This window comes from Globicephala melas, chromosome 1 (assembly GCF_963455315.2).
Source record: "Globicephala melas chromosome 1, mGloMel1.2, whole genome shotgun sequence".
In the NCBI taxonomy this organism is placed as follows: Eukaryota; Metazoa; Chordata; class Mammalia; order Artiodactyla; family Delphinidae; genus Globicephala; species Globicephala melas.
The window spans coordinates 76,982,157-76,997,300 of NC_083314.1; the positions used below are offsets into that span (position 1 = coordinate 76,982,157).

Genomic DNA, 15,144 nt, shown 5'->3' on the forward strand with positions numbered 1-15,144 from the left:
TTCATTCTTTTCTTCTACTGGCCGTCCAGAGCCCCCTACTCACTTCACTCCAGGTGGCAACATGTGGGAAAGTTAGGGGAAAATACGGGGAGCCCTAGCCTCTCTTCCTGCTCCTGACCGTCCCATCACTGGGTCCTGGGATTAATGTGGGTTGTGGCATAAGCACGAGCTCTGGAGTCAGACAGACCTGGATCCAAATCCTGCCTCTGACACTTACTAGCTGTGTGGCCTTGGGCAAATTACTTAATCTCCTTGAACCTCATTTTCTTTACCTGTAAACATGGAAAGTTAAATATCCATCTTACAGGGGTGTCCTGAGGATTAAATGAGTTAACATACATGAGCCTAGCACACAGCAGGCGCTCAAAACAACTCAATACACGTTCAATATAAGAGCAGCACAACATGAGGTAAAACCAGGGCTTTCGTCTCCTTTCCTGACTACTGCACTAATGTTATGTGTGCACATGTACGCGCACACACGTGCGTGCTGGACGCGGGGTGGGCGAAGCTGCACAGTCACTGTTTAGACCATGAGGACCCTGGGAAGGGGAAGGGAAATGTAAAGGGCCTTGCTGGCAGAGGCACACAGAGACTCTTTTCCTCCCCCAAAGAGGATTTTGGCCAAGCTGGATCCTTGGAATTCAGAGGCATGAGTGCTCCTGGGGAGAAGCCTTCGCTTACAGGACAAATTCCAGCCCCTCTGCTGACTCAGTCTCACAAGCTGACCTCTGACACCCCTGACAGACTCAGTGAAGCTGGAAACCGGTCATCAGCTCCCCTCTTGAGCCAAAGAGCTGCCGGGACAGGAGGAGGAGGATCACAGCTCTCTGTCTCACTTTCTCTTAAATGACAGCTGGAGCCTGCCGAGTAGGGGCTGTCTGGGAGGGAAGCACCTGAACTGCCTGTGTGCCCTGCCGTTCCTACACCCAGCTGTGCTTGGCAGAGACTGCCCAGTCCCAAGCTTCCTCAATCTGACTGCCAACGCTCTCCTATCCACCAACCTCTGCCCTCTTGACACCACCTCTCAAGGACAGGCTGCCCCAACCCTTGCTTACCTGTGAACTGAGGACTCAAGGCCTGAGGGTTATGGATAATATCTTTCCAAAGCAGTTCAAATTCTGGTATCCTGGCAACATTCTGAAGTAGTCTTACGAGGTCTCGACCAATCATCAAACATTCCATGAACTAGATGGGGGGGACGGCAGGAAACAGGAAAGAGAATAGAAACATGGATTGTTTACCTGTTGCAGGGAGGAAGGAACAACATGTTCTAGGCAGGGGAGGAAAGAGGGTCGAAGGGGTTATACGATTTTTTCTGGAACCAAGGGTTGGCTCCAAGCTGTTCAGGGGAAGACAGCTGAAGTGGGGGACTGATATCAAGGATGAGAGGTTACTGGAAACTGCGGAAGCCCTGCTGGTTTTCACATTAATCCGTTGCCCTGTCCTCCGAGAATTGTTTCACTCCAGGTCAAGGGATACTAAGACTCAAAAAGGCTAGGGCTGGCAAGTTGAACCCCAGACATCTTACCCCAGAACTTGCTTGGTCCAACAGAACATTCCATGGTAATGGAAATGATTTCTATCTGTGCTGTCCGGAAGGATACCCATTAGCCACAGACGGCTCATGAGCACTTGAAATGTGGCTAATTCAACTAAGGAACTGAATTTAAAATTTTTATCTAATTTCAATTAATTTTTTTTTTTTAGGCCATGCTGTGTGGCATGCGGGATCTTAGTTCCCTGACCAGGGATTGAACTACGCCCCCTGCATTGGGAGAACAGAGTCTTAACCACTGGACCGCCAGGGAAGGCCCTAATTTCAATTCATTTTAATTTATATTGCCACATGTGGCTAGCGGCCACTGCATTAGACAGCTTAACTCTAGCATCTGTCTCCCTTGGGAGATCTGACAGTGGACAATTCTCAATCCCACGTGATCCTGGCAATTACCCAGGTGGGTAGGTGGGGGAGACAACATAACAGTGGGAACACAAGACAGCTTCTGTCTGTGGTGTGCTGTGCAACAGTGTTCATGAAGCTGACCAGGAAAATCCCTCGGATGCCAGCGTAACCGGCAGCATTCTAGGAACCAGGGCTACTCCACACTAATTTCTCCACCCTTCTATCCTCATCTGTCTTAGAGTGATGAAAAAACAACCGACCTTGAACCACCTCCATCTCTCCAACACAACACCTCTGACCCCAGGTCACCACACAGAACAGAAAGAGGTGTCCCATCCTGGGTTTCACTTCCCCACACTGTTTTTGTCCTCACCCGCTCCCGAAGCAGTGAGATGCAGAAGTCCACCTCCTTCTGCCGCAGGGCCTGCAGCTGGGCGGTCCCATGGTGGTCCACGATGAGGCGGAGGTATGTGTAAACAGCCATGGCAATGAGGATGCTGCTCTTCAATACCCATTCCCTGCAGGGAGGGAAGACACTGGCACCTGTACTCCGTCTAGACCCTCCCAATTCACCCCCACACTTGGCTCCAGTGCCTCACAGATGTTTGATGACTAACACTGGGAGTAAGTTTTTGGTTCCTTAATTGGCCACTCCTGCTGTCGTTAACTATCTTGGACTATTAACTGGCTAAGGTAGGGACAACTTCCTCCCACTCTACCAAGTGCCCGATAAAGGTTAAGTGCTAAATAAAAGCAATCTCTCTACCACGTAAGAACTCAGCTTCCAGTAAAATAATTTTGTTTGTTGACTCCGTCACTCAAACATTAACTGAGTGCCTATCGTGTGCCAAGCACTGTCGAGGTACAAGGGACAGAGATAAGCCAGAGCTTCTGCCTGGCTCAGACTACAAAGAAAAAGGTTTGGAAGTGTCCCTCAGTCAGTGGTTCGTAAAGTGTGGCCCAAGGACCTCTGGGGATTACCAAGACCCTTTCAGGACCCTGGAGATTTCAGAACACACAGTGTCAGCTTGTCATTAGCAGCCCACCATGTCACAAACCTTCCCCTGGCTTGCTCTCTAGTCACTGATCCCACACTCCCAGTCAATGAGTCACCTGCCTTAAATCATAACCTGAAAAGAAGAACGAGATTTTGGATAGCAAACCTATTTTCCCGGGAGTTTTAGACGTTCCCTGAGGAAAGGGGGAAATGAAAGAGTTGTGCGTTCCCTGCTGCTTGAAAAGGGGTGTTAAGACACAGTGGGGAGATTACAAAGACTCCAATGCTGGCTCAAAGCACCAAAACTGGGGAGCTGTCTCCCCCAAGCAAGTAGTTTTTAAGGGCTTTGGCACCCCTGCTGGAAGGCAGGGAACCAGAGGAAGAAGACAGGGAGTTTAATTAATCCAACCAGGCAACATCCTGATTCCGGAAAAGTGCTCAAGCCACCTAATTAAGAGACTCTGGCCTTTTCCTTTCACAGAATGAAAGCAGCAGCCAAGGACACAGGGATGGGTCTCCCTCCCACACCTGCTATCTTTTAATTCCATAGCCCTAGAAACACTTGGGAAGGAGTGACAGGGAAGGTGTGGAAGAGGACAGTTTTAAACTTCTAGGGACTCACTTGCATCAAAGGATGTGAGTTTTTTGGAGGGCAGGAGAAAAGGTAGGGCAGTTATCTGACACCTGTACACTAAGACTGCACTCTAACTGCCCAAATGAGCGGAATTCTGCTTTAAGGTATGGGAACAGGAGGTATCTGGCACCAGGGACAAAATGAGAAAAATCACTTTTTAGAAAGATTTGCTAGTGATGAATGTAACTGAATCCTGGGATGGGGTAATGAACAGAAAGAGAGATGAAAGTGAAACCCTCTGACCCAGGGCGTTAGGAAGGTACAGCGACCTAAGAGAAGCAGAGACCTGGTAAGAAACCACTAGGATCTCATGTGCTGTGTGCTGGTACCAAAGACGGAAGAAGTGCCGCCAGCCGCACCTGCAGCTGCGCATCCAGGCCCAGGGCACTAGGTGGCACTGCTCGGCAGACCTGGCCCAGCTTGCAAGCTCCGGCAGAGCACAGAACACAGCCACCTCTTTCACAAGTGTGAATAAGGGAGGAGGTGCATTCTTCTAAACCATCGGAAATATGGAGGTTATCAGCCCTCTCAATCACGTGACTACTCTGGTGTCCTCTCCCAGAATAGACTCTGAAATCAAGCAACAGGAAGACTGAGGCCACAGGACTCAGAGGTAGGCCTCACCCCCAAACAAGTTCATATATGGAACAGCCCTCATATTTTCTGGTCCTTTACTTTGATGGGGAAGGGAAAGAATCAGCTGGAAAGCCTCATGCCCTCTGCACCACTGGTCTCAGTGGCCTCCTCACTCCCACCACCGCCTGTGCCACTTCAACAAAAGGGGGGCATGGGTAGGATGGATAGTCTTGGAAGGGAGAAAAGGGGTACCTGCCAGGCCTGGGTGGCTGGCTGGCCCTACTCTGCTGAGCTCATTCTCCCCCACCTCCCCCCAAAAGATAAACATTCCATGGAGGTCTGGATCAAAAATAAACCCTTATCAGATGAAACGAGTTTTTCCTGGGCTCCGAGAGATTTTAGCAAAGACCTTCTTTCCCACTCCTTCATCCCTGAGCCATACCATGGCATTAATTCCTTCACTTGCCACAAATACACTGGTCTCTCCCTCCCCCACCTCATCCCCTCTAACCTAAGGTGTTCTTGGGCCACTAACAGTCCTCACGCAACGCTTGCATCCCCATTCCCCACACTCACACCCACTGAGGCCATATCTGGCTCTTGCCCCACCCTTCACGATAGACTCTACCTCTGCTCCATCAGGATATCCAGAACACTCTCTGCCAACCAGATATTTTTTGCCGTAACATCCCCACCTGATCAAAGGGGGAGAAAACAGAGAATCAGAATGGCTCTGATTAGTGACTCAGCTAATCCAGTACACTTCTTCACCATCCTACTGGTCCATCCCTAACTGTTATCCCATCACTGATGTTCTGAGTGCTGGAAAGACTGTCTTCTGTTCTGTCACACTTTAAAGTTTCCCCCTTTGACTCCAGAGAGAAGGGAAGGGAAAGTTTGGGATTTTTCCAGAAACCAGAACTGCTACTTTTCCATAGACAGGGGGTTGGAATGGGAATACTTTGACCCCTGAAAGGGAATGTCTGGGAAGGAGATATGAAAAGCCCATGCTTGGAAAGAAAGGATGGTATTTCAGACAGGGCCTGAGAAGTGCAGGTGGCTAGCAAGAGCTGCGGTCCAGCCACTGGATGTCCCAAATCCTGTGTCAGGCTCATGACAGGCCAAGGGTTTCTTGCTTCCAGGTATCACCGTCTTGAGTGCTTGCTATGAAACTTCCTGGGGCTGAATTAAACATTCGGTAATGCCAGACCAAAGTCTTAGGATGAGAAGTGGGGACTCCCTATTTGGGAGAAGCCAAACAGGGAAGAAAGTACCAGGAGAGTGGATAAAAACAGCCAGTACAACAATGCTATGCCTTGCCCCAGGTCCTAATTTAAAAATTCCATGTTCACAGAGTCACACATCACATAGATTAAGGTTTATACACGTCACAACAGGAGCATCAGTGTTGTACAAAATCCTGAAGAGGAAGCAAAGAACCAAGGGGCAATGGTGAGATAGAGAGGCAGGGTCATTTTTAAACAAACACATGTAATTTTGGGGATAGAAGTAGCAGGGGCAGGCCTCTTGGATATTCAGTGGCTCAGACAGATGTCACTGATGCCAAGAAGATAACAAAACCTAAATGTCAGGGTCTGTTCTGTGACACAGTTCGTCCCTCAAACTGGCCCCAAGTGTTCAGAACATTGAGATGGAGCCAGAGAAGATGCCTGGGTTTCTGAAAGTACAGTGTGATGAGAACCAATTATTTTGCCCTTACTTCTCTCCCCATTCCTTCCAGATTCTTCCTGATCCAATATGCCACGAAACCCCAGAGTGAGGACTGGTTACAATAGGTCAACTATTTTATACCAGGCCTCGAGTTTGGCAGGAAGGAAAAGGAGGCAAGACTTATTGCTTCAAAAGGCCCCCAGTAATTTTTCAATTTCTTTCTGCAACATACATGGCCAGAAGATGCCTGGGTCAAAAGGAAACAGTCTAAGCAATCCAGGAATCAAGTCCCTCAGGTACTTAATCATTCTCCATTGCCTGGATTTACGCTCTGGGCTGCTCTCCTTTTTTCTTTACGTTCTTGCCATCCAACTCACCGGCAATCTGCTTCATGAATGTCATGCAAACACCATCGGCTCCCAGAACCCCACTCTTCACTAGTTCCCGTACCAACCACACCAACTAAAGGAGAGAGGAAAAGACAGATGAAGAGAAAGTTCTGTGAATTTGAGAAAAGGGCTAATCCAATCACATTAGAATTTAGGTGTACAAAGGTAGTGGTATGTTACCCCCGATTCCTCCTTCCCTTCCCCTTAGGAGAGGATCCATTCTGTTAAGTCTCTGAGCTGGATCTCTCTTTTCTTTCTGGCCTTACCTGAGTACGGCAGGTATCCTGCAACTTCAAGTACTTCTCCATAAGTATCTGGTTGATTTTATTCAGGACAATATTCATGCCGTCACGACTCACCAGAGCCAAGTCCCGGTAACACTGTGAGAAGTGAGGTTTGTGAGCAGCCAGCAAGCTGAGGACAGGCTCCTGATCCCACTCATTGTGGGCCCCCTGCCCCCTGGCCTCTCCAACTTGAATACCACCAATGCGATATGAGTGGCAATGAAAGACTTTCCACTCTGGAAGGCAGCTATGTTCACCACTGTACCACCAACGCAAAGACTTTCCACTCTGGATGCCATCCTTCCACCCCAAGCCTACCCCTTGCTCCGTCACACAGGGTGGGGAAAAGGGACTGACCTACTCTAATAAGGCAGAAAAGCCTGCTAAGAAAGGCTCCCTGTCCCCTACCTCCCTTCTTAGGAAGCGTCATACTGTTTGATGCCACCAGCTGAGCAAAACAGGTGGAGGCCATCTGCTTTTCATCTGCCAGTAAAAGGTCACTGCAGAATGGGTTTGGTTGAATAGCTTGGAAAGGATCTCAAAGAGATTTTTAGACTTGTATTGACACAGCCAGATGAAGTAAAAGGCTAGGAGTATTAAGGAAAGAGGCTTCAGAGACCATGACCCCGGAAAGAAAGGGCAGAACCAAACCAAACTTCCTTAACTAAACACCTTTCTACTTTTCTCTGGGCTGCCCTTTGCTTCTGCCAAGTATTAAAAAAGGAGGGGTTTTAAGCACACCCAACTCTGGGGGAGGTGAGGGAAAGCATGCCAATTTCCTCTGAGAGCTCTTGTTTCTCTTCCCGCTAGAGCTTTTCTCACCCTGTCTCTCTACAGAGACCAGACTCCTGGAGGACCATCTTAGGGGACCTCATTAGCAATCTCCTTAGCCTGCTGAGTTCTACGCTGTCCGGGTCTCAGCACAAAGGGTAAAATTTAGATAGGCAGTATCCCACAACCTTAGAAGGCCAGTAGCAAGGACAGCATCAACGATAATAGCAATTATAATAGGGAACATGCATTGGCGTTGTGCACAAACTTTATATTCTCTTTATTGCATTTGAATCACATAATCATCCTATTTATTAACATCTCTGTTTTTACAGATGAGGAAACAGGCACAGAGAGGTCAAAGTGATTTGCCCCAGGTCACATTAGAGATAAAAGGAAGACTCAAGTCCCAGCACTGCAACTCTACCCTCCATCCTCTTAACCACCCCATACCACCATTAGAAATAACTAAAAGGAAACGAGGCTGCTGGGGATGTAGGTAAGCGTTTAGAGTGGCTTTGTGACTACTACATTTCTAAACTCGTTCATCCTAAGCATTCAAAAGAGAAGTGCTGATATTTCTCAAGACCCCTGCTCCCTGGCCTTGGTGTGTCTAGGGACTCCTAAGAGATTAGCTATTGCTACTTCCACTTCCTCTATTGTCCTTAAGTCAAAACAATCTATCTGATAAAAATATGAACACTTAGAGATTCCCCCATGTGCCATAAACTTTTCAAACCCAAAGGAGAATTTGATTATCTTCTGAATGCATCTGCAGAAGGAGGGCTGGGAGATCAACAGTACAAGCAAGGGAACAAGAAAGAGATAAGAGAACCCAGTGACCTACTGCCAAGTGCTGGTCAGTAAATGTGGTTCAGCCCTGGAGCCTCCCCTGGAGGAGTGAGTGACAGGATGGGCAGAGGATTGAGGGAAGCAGAGGCAGAAGGGAAACCTATGTCAGGCCAAAGATAGAGACACTACTAATCAGTAGTGGAGGAGCAGAGAGGAGAACAGAGAGGAGCCCTGTCTGTTCAAAACAAAAGCAGAAATCCCAGAAATGCAGAAGAGTCCCAGGACAGGGAAGGAGGACAGCCCCTCAGGAGACACAGGGTCAGATGAAGCAAGCAGATTCTGTCTGCCTAATTCCATGCTCCATCTGGGACCTTATCAACCACAACTGCTGGTAACACATGGCAGCTCATGGTACCAGGAGTATCATATTCCTGATGCTGCAGTTGTCTCTCCAAACTCTGTGCCAGTTTGCTGCCTGGCTTGGAAGATAAGTAGATGGGGAAAAAAACTCAGTGGGAAACAGAGGAGAGGTATTCTCTCAAAAGAAAGGAGAGGTGACAGAATGGTGCTGAGGTAGTGTATCTGTCCTGTGTTGGGAGTAGTGATATTCCAGCCTAGGCCCTCATAGCCCCCAGCTTTCTTTCTGGAGCTGCCTGCTGAGAGAAGCATGAACCAGGAACTGCCAGGGCCTGGACTTGACCTTTGATGAAGAGGGAACCTGGCATCAATGTTAAACCCTTTCCTATCACCTGTATCTACTGACAGCGAGAGGCTGCACAGAAGCTAAGGCCTCCAACTTAGCCTCCCACCACATTGCAGTCCCCCAGCCAGGCCTGCTCCCAGCTATTCAGTTCAGACATCAAATAGGAAATAAACTCAAAGAACATAAACACAAGAGCTGCCAACGCAAGTTAAGAAGGTAGAACTGGAACAAGATCCACGCCATGCATGTTCCACTCTCCACCAATACCTGACTGCTCTCTCCTTAACTAAGTTCTCGTGTTTAGCTCCACCTACTAATAAGTCCCAGAGAGCTGGTCCTAACTCTTTGAACCTGCCTGCCAGCACTGACAGCGGCTGCTCAGCTCATGCCTTCCCAGAGCAGGCTTCTGATGTGTTCAAGACACAGTTTCCACTACCACCTTCTCCAGGATCCCCACCTCCCACCTCTCAGGCCATGGAGATGTAGGAACAGCAGAATCTCCAACCCACCCTGAGGTTTCTGTTCCAGTGACAGAATTAACTCCAAATAAACCCTTAGGAAACACTCTCCCCCCTTTTTTTTTTCTTTAACATCTTTATTGGAGTATAATTGCTTTACAGTGGTGTGTTAGTTTCTGCTTTACAACAAAATGAATCAGTTATATATATACGTATGTTCCCATATCTCTTCCCTCTTGCGTCTCCTTCCCTCCCACCCTCCCTATCGCACCCCTCCAGGCGGTCACAAAGCACCGAGCTGATCTCCCTGTGCTATGCGGCTGCTTCCCACTAGCTATCTACCTTAAGTTTGATAGTGTATATATATCCATGCCTCTCTCTCGCTTTGTCACAGCTTACCCTTCCCCCTCCCCATATCCTCAAGTCCATTCTCTAGTAGGTCTGTGTCTTTATTCCTGTTTTACCCCTAGGTTCTTCATGACTTTTTTTTTCTTAAATTCCATATATATGTTAGCATACGGTATTTGTCTCTCTCTTTCTGACTTACTTCACTCTGTATGACAGACTCTAGGTCTATCCACCTCATTACAAATAGCTCAATTTCGTTTCTTTTTATGGCTGAGTAATATTCCATTGTATATATGTGCCACATCTTCTTGATCCATTCATCCAATGATGGACACTTACGTTGTTTCCATCTCCGGGCTATTGTAAATAGAGCTGCAATGAACATTTTGGTACATGACTCTTCTTGAATTATAGTTTTCTCAGGGTATATGCCCAGTAGTGGGATTGCTGGGTCATATGGTAGTTCTATTTGTAGTTTTTTAAGGAACCTCCCACTCCCCTTGTTTTAAACTGAAGCCTGAAACAATGCATTAGGATCAGTCCTCATCAGTAACTCCTACCTAAAACTTTTGCAGTACAGAAAGTACTTTGTAAGATAATCACCCTTTTAGGGAGAAGGATTAAAGCAGTAAGAGGTCACAGATTCTTCTACCATACTCTGACCTGGCTCAAGGCCTCTGAATGAGTCAGTGCCTGATAGTTCCTCACTTGCCTAAAACTGTATCCTCCTGGGCTTCCCTCGTGGCGCAGTGGTTGAGAGTCCGCCTGCCGATGCAGGGGACACGGGTTCGTGCCCCGGTCCGGAAAGATCCCACATGCCGCGGAGCGGCTGGGCCCGTGAGCCATGGCTGCTGAGCCTGCACGTCCGGAGCCTGTGCTCCGCAACGGGAGAGGCCACAACAGTGAGAGGCCCGCATACCGCAAAAAACAAAAAACAACAACAAAAAAACTGTATCCTCCTAAGTCCTGTCTCCACCCCCTTTGTCTGAAAAGGCCTGACCTGGGGGCCTGTCAGCCTAGAAGGCTCCTAGGTAGGGGATGTACTTGGAAACCTCCAGCATGTGCACATAATCCTGGTGCAGCTATCAACCAACTATGAGACCCAAGGTGAGGGCCTGGGGCCACCCTCATGGGGCCGTCATAGAGCAAAAAAAAGACAAGGTGCTCTAGTTCCTTGTCATGTCTGGATGGCCAAATTCATGACATAATAAGCATTTATAACGCACAGCCCTGTGGCCTCTCACTGCCAGGTCAGGCAAAGAGCTAGAAATACTACAGGGCCCTGCCCCCTTCACTGAAGTTTACTGATGTACCCTAGCTGATTCAGATCTCACCTGAAACACAAATAAAACCAGCGGGCAAGATGAATTTGCACTAAGATGACTAAATAAGATTTTAATTGTACGTATAAAAACCCACCACGTGAGAGAAAACTAAACCTTAACCCCAACCCTTCACCGCCATCTTTGCCAACACTTTCTTTAAAATAGAGGGGCTAGGCTGGATCACATTACTGGTTAACAACACTAGACTGGAGACATTCATTTGTCTTCAAGGATCTCGATGATAAATTCAGTATGAAAATGAAATGCTAAATTTTTTTTTAAAGATGTTTTTGATGTGAACCATTTTTAAAGTCTTTATTGAATTTGTTACAATATTGCTTCCGCGAGGCATGAGGGATCTCCACTCCCTGACCAGGGATCGAACCTGCACCCCTTGCATTGGAAGGCGAAGTCTTAGCCACCGAACCACCAGGGAAGTCCCTGAAATGCCAATTTAACTCAATAATGTCCCAGCCCAGAAATGGCCTGGGAAACCAAGGGCATTGGTTCCCAAGGCCATTCACCAACTTGTGAATACTTGCTACCCTACCACCCACCCTCACCCCAGATCCTGCTCCAGTTGGCATCAGGAGTACAAACACATCAGGTTGCCACGCCCGTAAGTCCTTCCCCTGAGGTTAATTCCAACAGCTAGGCCAGGGGACCATGGGCATCCGTCCTTGTCCTTGGGAATGATTTTCCCTTGGTTTTCCTTGAACAAACGACAATGTGTCTGACCTCCAGGTTTCTTACAGGTACACTGGGAGTGGTTTGGGGGAGGAGAACAAAGCCACCAGTTTCACATAGCTTTTTGAGAGGATTAAATGAAATGTGTCTGGGACTTCCCTGGTGGTCCAGTGATAAAGAATCCACCTTCCAGGAGGGAAGGGGAAGCTGGGGCGAAGTGAGAGAGTAGCGCTGACATATATACACTACCAAATGTAAAATGGATGGCTAGTGGGAAGCTGCTGCATATCACAGGGAGATCAGCTCGATGCTTTGTGACAACCTAGAGGGTGGGATAGGGAGGGTGGAAAGGAGGCGCAAGAGGTAGGGGATATGGGGATATATGTATACATATAGCTGATTCACTTGTTCTGCAGCAGAAACTAACACAACATTGTAAAGCAATTATACTCCAATAAAGATATTTAAAAACAAAAAAAAAGAATCCGCCTTCCAATGCAGGGGACACAGGTTCGATCCCTGGTCCGGGAGCTAAGATCCCACATGCCGCAGGGCAACTAAGCCTGCGCGTCACAACTACTGAGCTGGAGCGCCTCAACTAGAGAAGAGAAAACCCGCATGCCACAACTAGAGAGAAGCCCGTGCACCACAACGAAGATCCCGTGTGCCGCAATGAAGACCAGACGCAGCCAAGAAAAAACAAATAAATAAATGAAATGTGTCTGGATAGAGCCGAACACAATGCTGGACATAGAGCATGTTTGTTTCCTTCCACACTCCTTTTGTTCAAGGAAGGGGCAAGGAGAACAGTGAATTCCCCCTCTCCAAGCTCTTCTCTTGTCAGTGCCGTGCAGTTAATGCCAGATACCAGACATATGTTTCTAAACTATCACACAAGATTCAAGGACAAAGAAAGTGGAAATCTAGAGAGGCAAAAGACAGGATTTTGCTCCTTTCTTATAGAAAGAATGGAATCCAAAGAGATCATCCTGCTCAGTCCCTCGCCTCAGGAAGGACTTCTCTTAAACCATTCCACATAAAGGAGACTCCTCTATTTGTGAAGAACCCCAAACTAATTTTCATACGGTATTCCTCAGGAAGTCTGACTCCAGTGTACTCTTTTTTTTTTTTTTTCCAGTGTACTCTTAATCACTACATTATTACTGCCTCACCTAACATTAAGCTGTCTTACTTATTTATTTATCTATCTACGTATCTATCTATTTATCTATTGGCTGCCCTGCGTGGCTTTCAGGAACCTGGGCCACGGCAGTGAAAGCCTGGAATCCTAACCACTAGGCCACCAGGGAACTCCCAAGCTGTCTAATTTAAATCCTACTTGCTGCAATGTTAAACCTGGTTTCTGTTCACCTGCACTGATAAAACCTGCAAACTACAAGTCACGCTCTTCTGGATAAGAACTCTCAACAGACTTGCTTATATTTGTGCTCTTCTCTGGATTAAATCCCACCTCTTTTAGCCTTGACTCATCAATCTACAATTTTTTTTTTAAGTCTTTATTGAATTTGTTACAATATTGCTTCTGTTTTATGTTTTGGTTTTTTGGCTGCCAGGCATGTGGGATCTCAGCTCCCGGCCCAGGGATCCAACCCACACCCCCTGCATTGGAAGGGGCAGTCTCAATCACTGGACTGCCGGGGAAGCCCCTAAGTCTACAATTTAAAACTCTCTAAATGCTTTTTCACTCTCACAACTGCCTTTTCTTGCCTTTTAGCTTCAGAATCTGGAAAAAGAGAAAGGACTTTAGTCAGAGTGACCAATTTACTGAGTGAAAAGGGAGTTGCAACTATATTTGGAGAACAAGATGATCTAGCCCTGGTCAAAGAGTGTGGTACTATTCCAATTAAACCATAGGTTCTACCATATTCTCAGATCATATCTGAGAAGGGAGTGTGGGTCCAGAGAAGGGAGTCTTACCTTCTGGGCTTGGGCAGGTTCGGTGAGGACAAGCGTGAAGAGGCCCAGGCAGATTTCCTCGTGCTGTGGGGGGCCTTTGCATACCTGGGATATGAGGGAAAAAAAAACTAGCTGTCACTCACAGGAGGGAAGTTCTTGAGCACAGCTGCTCCCAGAAAATTTGGGACTCTTGAGTGACCTGCGAAGGAGAATCATCAACTCTTAAATCTGATGATTCCCTTCTCCTAAAAGTGATGGGGCATCTGTTTTAGGAGAGAGGTGGAGGGAAAGGATGGACCCATACTGCTTTCTCCAAGGCTTGATGAAGGATAGAGGCAGAAAATAAAGAGTGTTTAAAATGAGAAAAAAAAAACAAAACCCTACTCCACACCTTTACCAGACCGTAACAGCCTTTAGTAGAAAGGGAGCTACAAAGAGTCACTCATGGATTAACAAGCGCACCTACCAAGTCAAGACCTTGGGCAAATCACTGAACCCCTGATATTTGTAAGGTGAAGACATAATAAGAATAATTACTACTAATAAGTAAGAAATATTTACTGAACATTCACTATGTGCCAGAAACTACTCTAAATCCTTTACATGTATTACTTTGAATCCTTTCAACCTCACAGACTGATTAAGAAATGTAAAAGATCAAATATGTGAGAATGATTTACAAAGAAAAAAGCCACCACAGGACTATGAGTTATTTTTCAAACTTGTTATTCAAAGACACCTAAGGCTCCAACAGATGGGATTCCCACATTAAGAAAGAAAGAGAGGAGAGGGGGGTGGTGGTGGGATGAACTGGGAGATTGGGATTGACATATATACACTAATATATATAAAATAGATAACTAATAAGAACCTGCTGTATAAAAAGTACATAAATAAATAAAAGAAAGAAAGAGAGGAGTTGGGAAGCCTGGTTCAGGAAACCAAGACCTTAACTTCAACCCCCTAGTTCTTAACCACTGAAGTCTTTCCATCTTTTTTTTTTTTTTTTTCTTTCCATCTTTTTGATCATGTCTGAAAGCTTTCAAAGAAGCAGAAATGGGTACGGGGAGAGTATTATACTCACGTAGGCATTGAGGGCGTCATTGGCCTCTCTCTCTGAGACACCAGTAGTCATCGATGTCACAATGCTCATACATCTTTCCAACCTCTGTGAAGGGGTGAGAAAAAATTCAGAGTGCTCCATACCACCACCTGTGATGTATTTCTGGCCCCCAATAAAGCTTTTTAAAAATTTAAATCTCATCACATCTCTAGACCTAACTACCAGTTTACAAGTCAAGTCACCATGAGGATATAATCAGCAAAGTCCAGAATGTATAAATCATGACAGGCTTCCTGATTTCTTTAACATTTAAATTGCAAGGAAAAAAGCAGGGAGGGAGAACCCCATGTATTAAAAGAAGCTTAAGGGAATTCCCTGGCAGTCCAGTGGTTAGGATTCTGTGCTTTCACTGCCGGGGCCTCGGTTTGATCCCTGGTAGGGGAACTAAGATCCCACAAACCACGAGGTGTGGCCAAAAAAAAAAAGAGGCTTACGATTTCAACCCCTTGAATAAAATAAGAATCCATGAATCTGTGCTGATAGATAGATATGTACATACATGATAAATAAAGAAGGGAAAGCTCTTCCTTACAGTGGAATGCCAACTAAAACTGCAGAAGGAA

General features: G+C 46.6%; 1 protein-coding gene across 2 annotated transcripts in view; it reads right to left on the minus strand.

Annotated features, from left to right (window-relative positions):
- Positions 1-15,144, minus strand: part of INTS3 (integrator complex subunit 3) — a 39,049-nt gene that overhangs the window by 15,779 nt on the left and 8,126 nt on the right. For both annotated transcript variants that reach the window (XM_030842214.2, XM_060299093.2), the window contains exons 2-8: positions 14,543-14,626; positions 13,480-13,563; positions 6,440-6,553; positions 6,162-6,246; positions 4,742-4,808; positions 2,280-2,424; positions 1,059-1,188 (exon numbers count right to left, since the gene is read on the minus strand). In XM_030842214.2, coding sequence (XP_030698074.1) covers positions 1,059-1,188; positions 2,280-2,424; positions 4,742-4,808; positions 6,162-6,246; positions 6,440-6,553; positions 13,480-13,563; positions 14,543-14,626 — 709 coding nt within the window. The remainder of the gene's footprint in view (positions 1-1,058; positions 1,189-2,279; positions 2,425-4,741; positions 4,809-6,161; positions 6,247-6,439; positions 6,554-13,479; positions 13,564-14,542; positions 14,627-15,144) is intronic.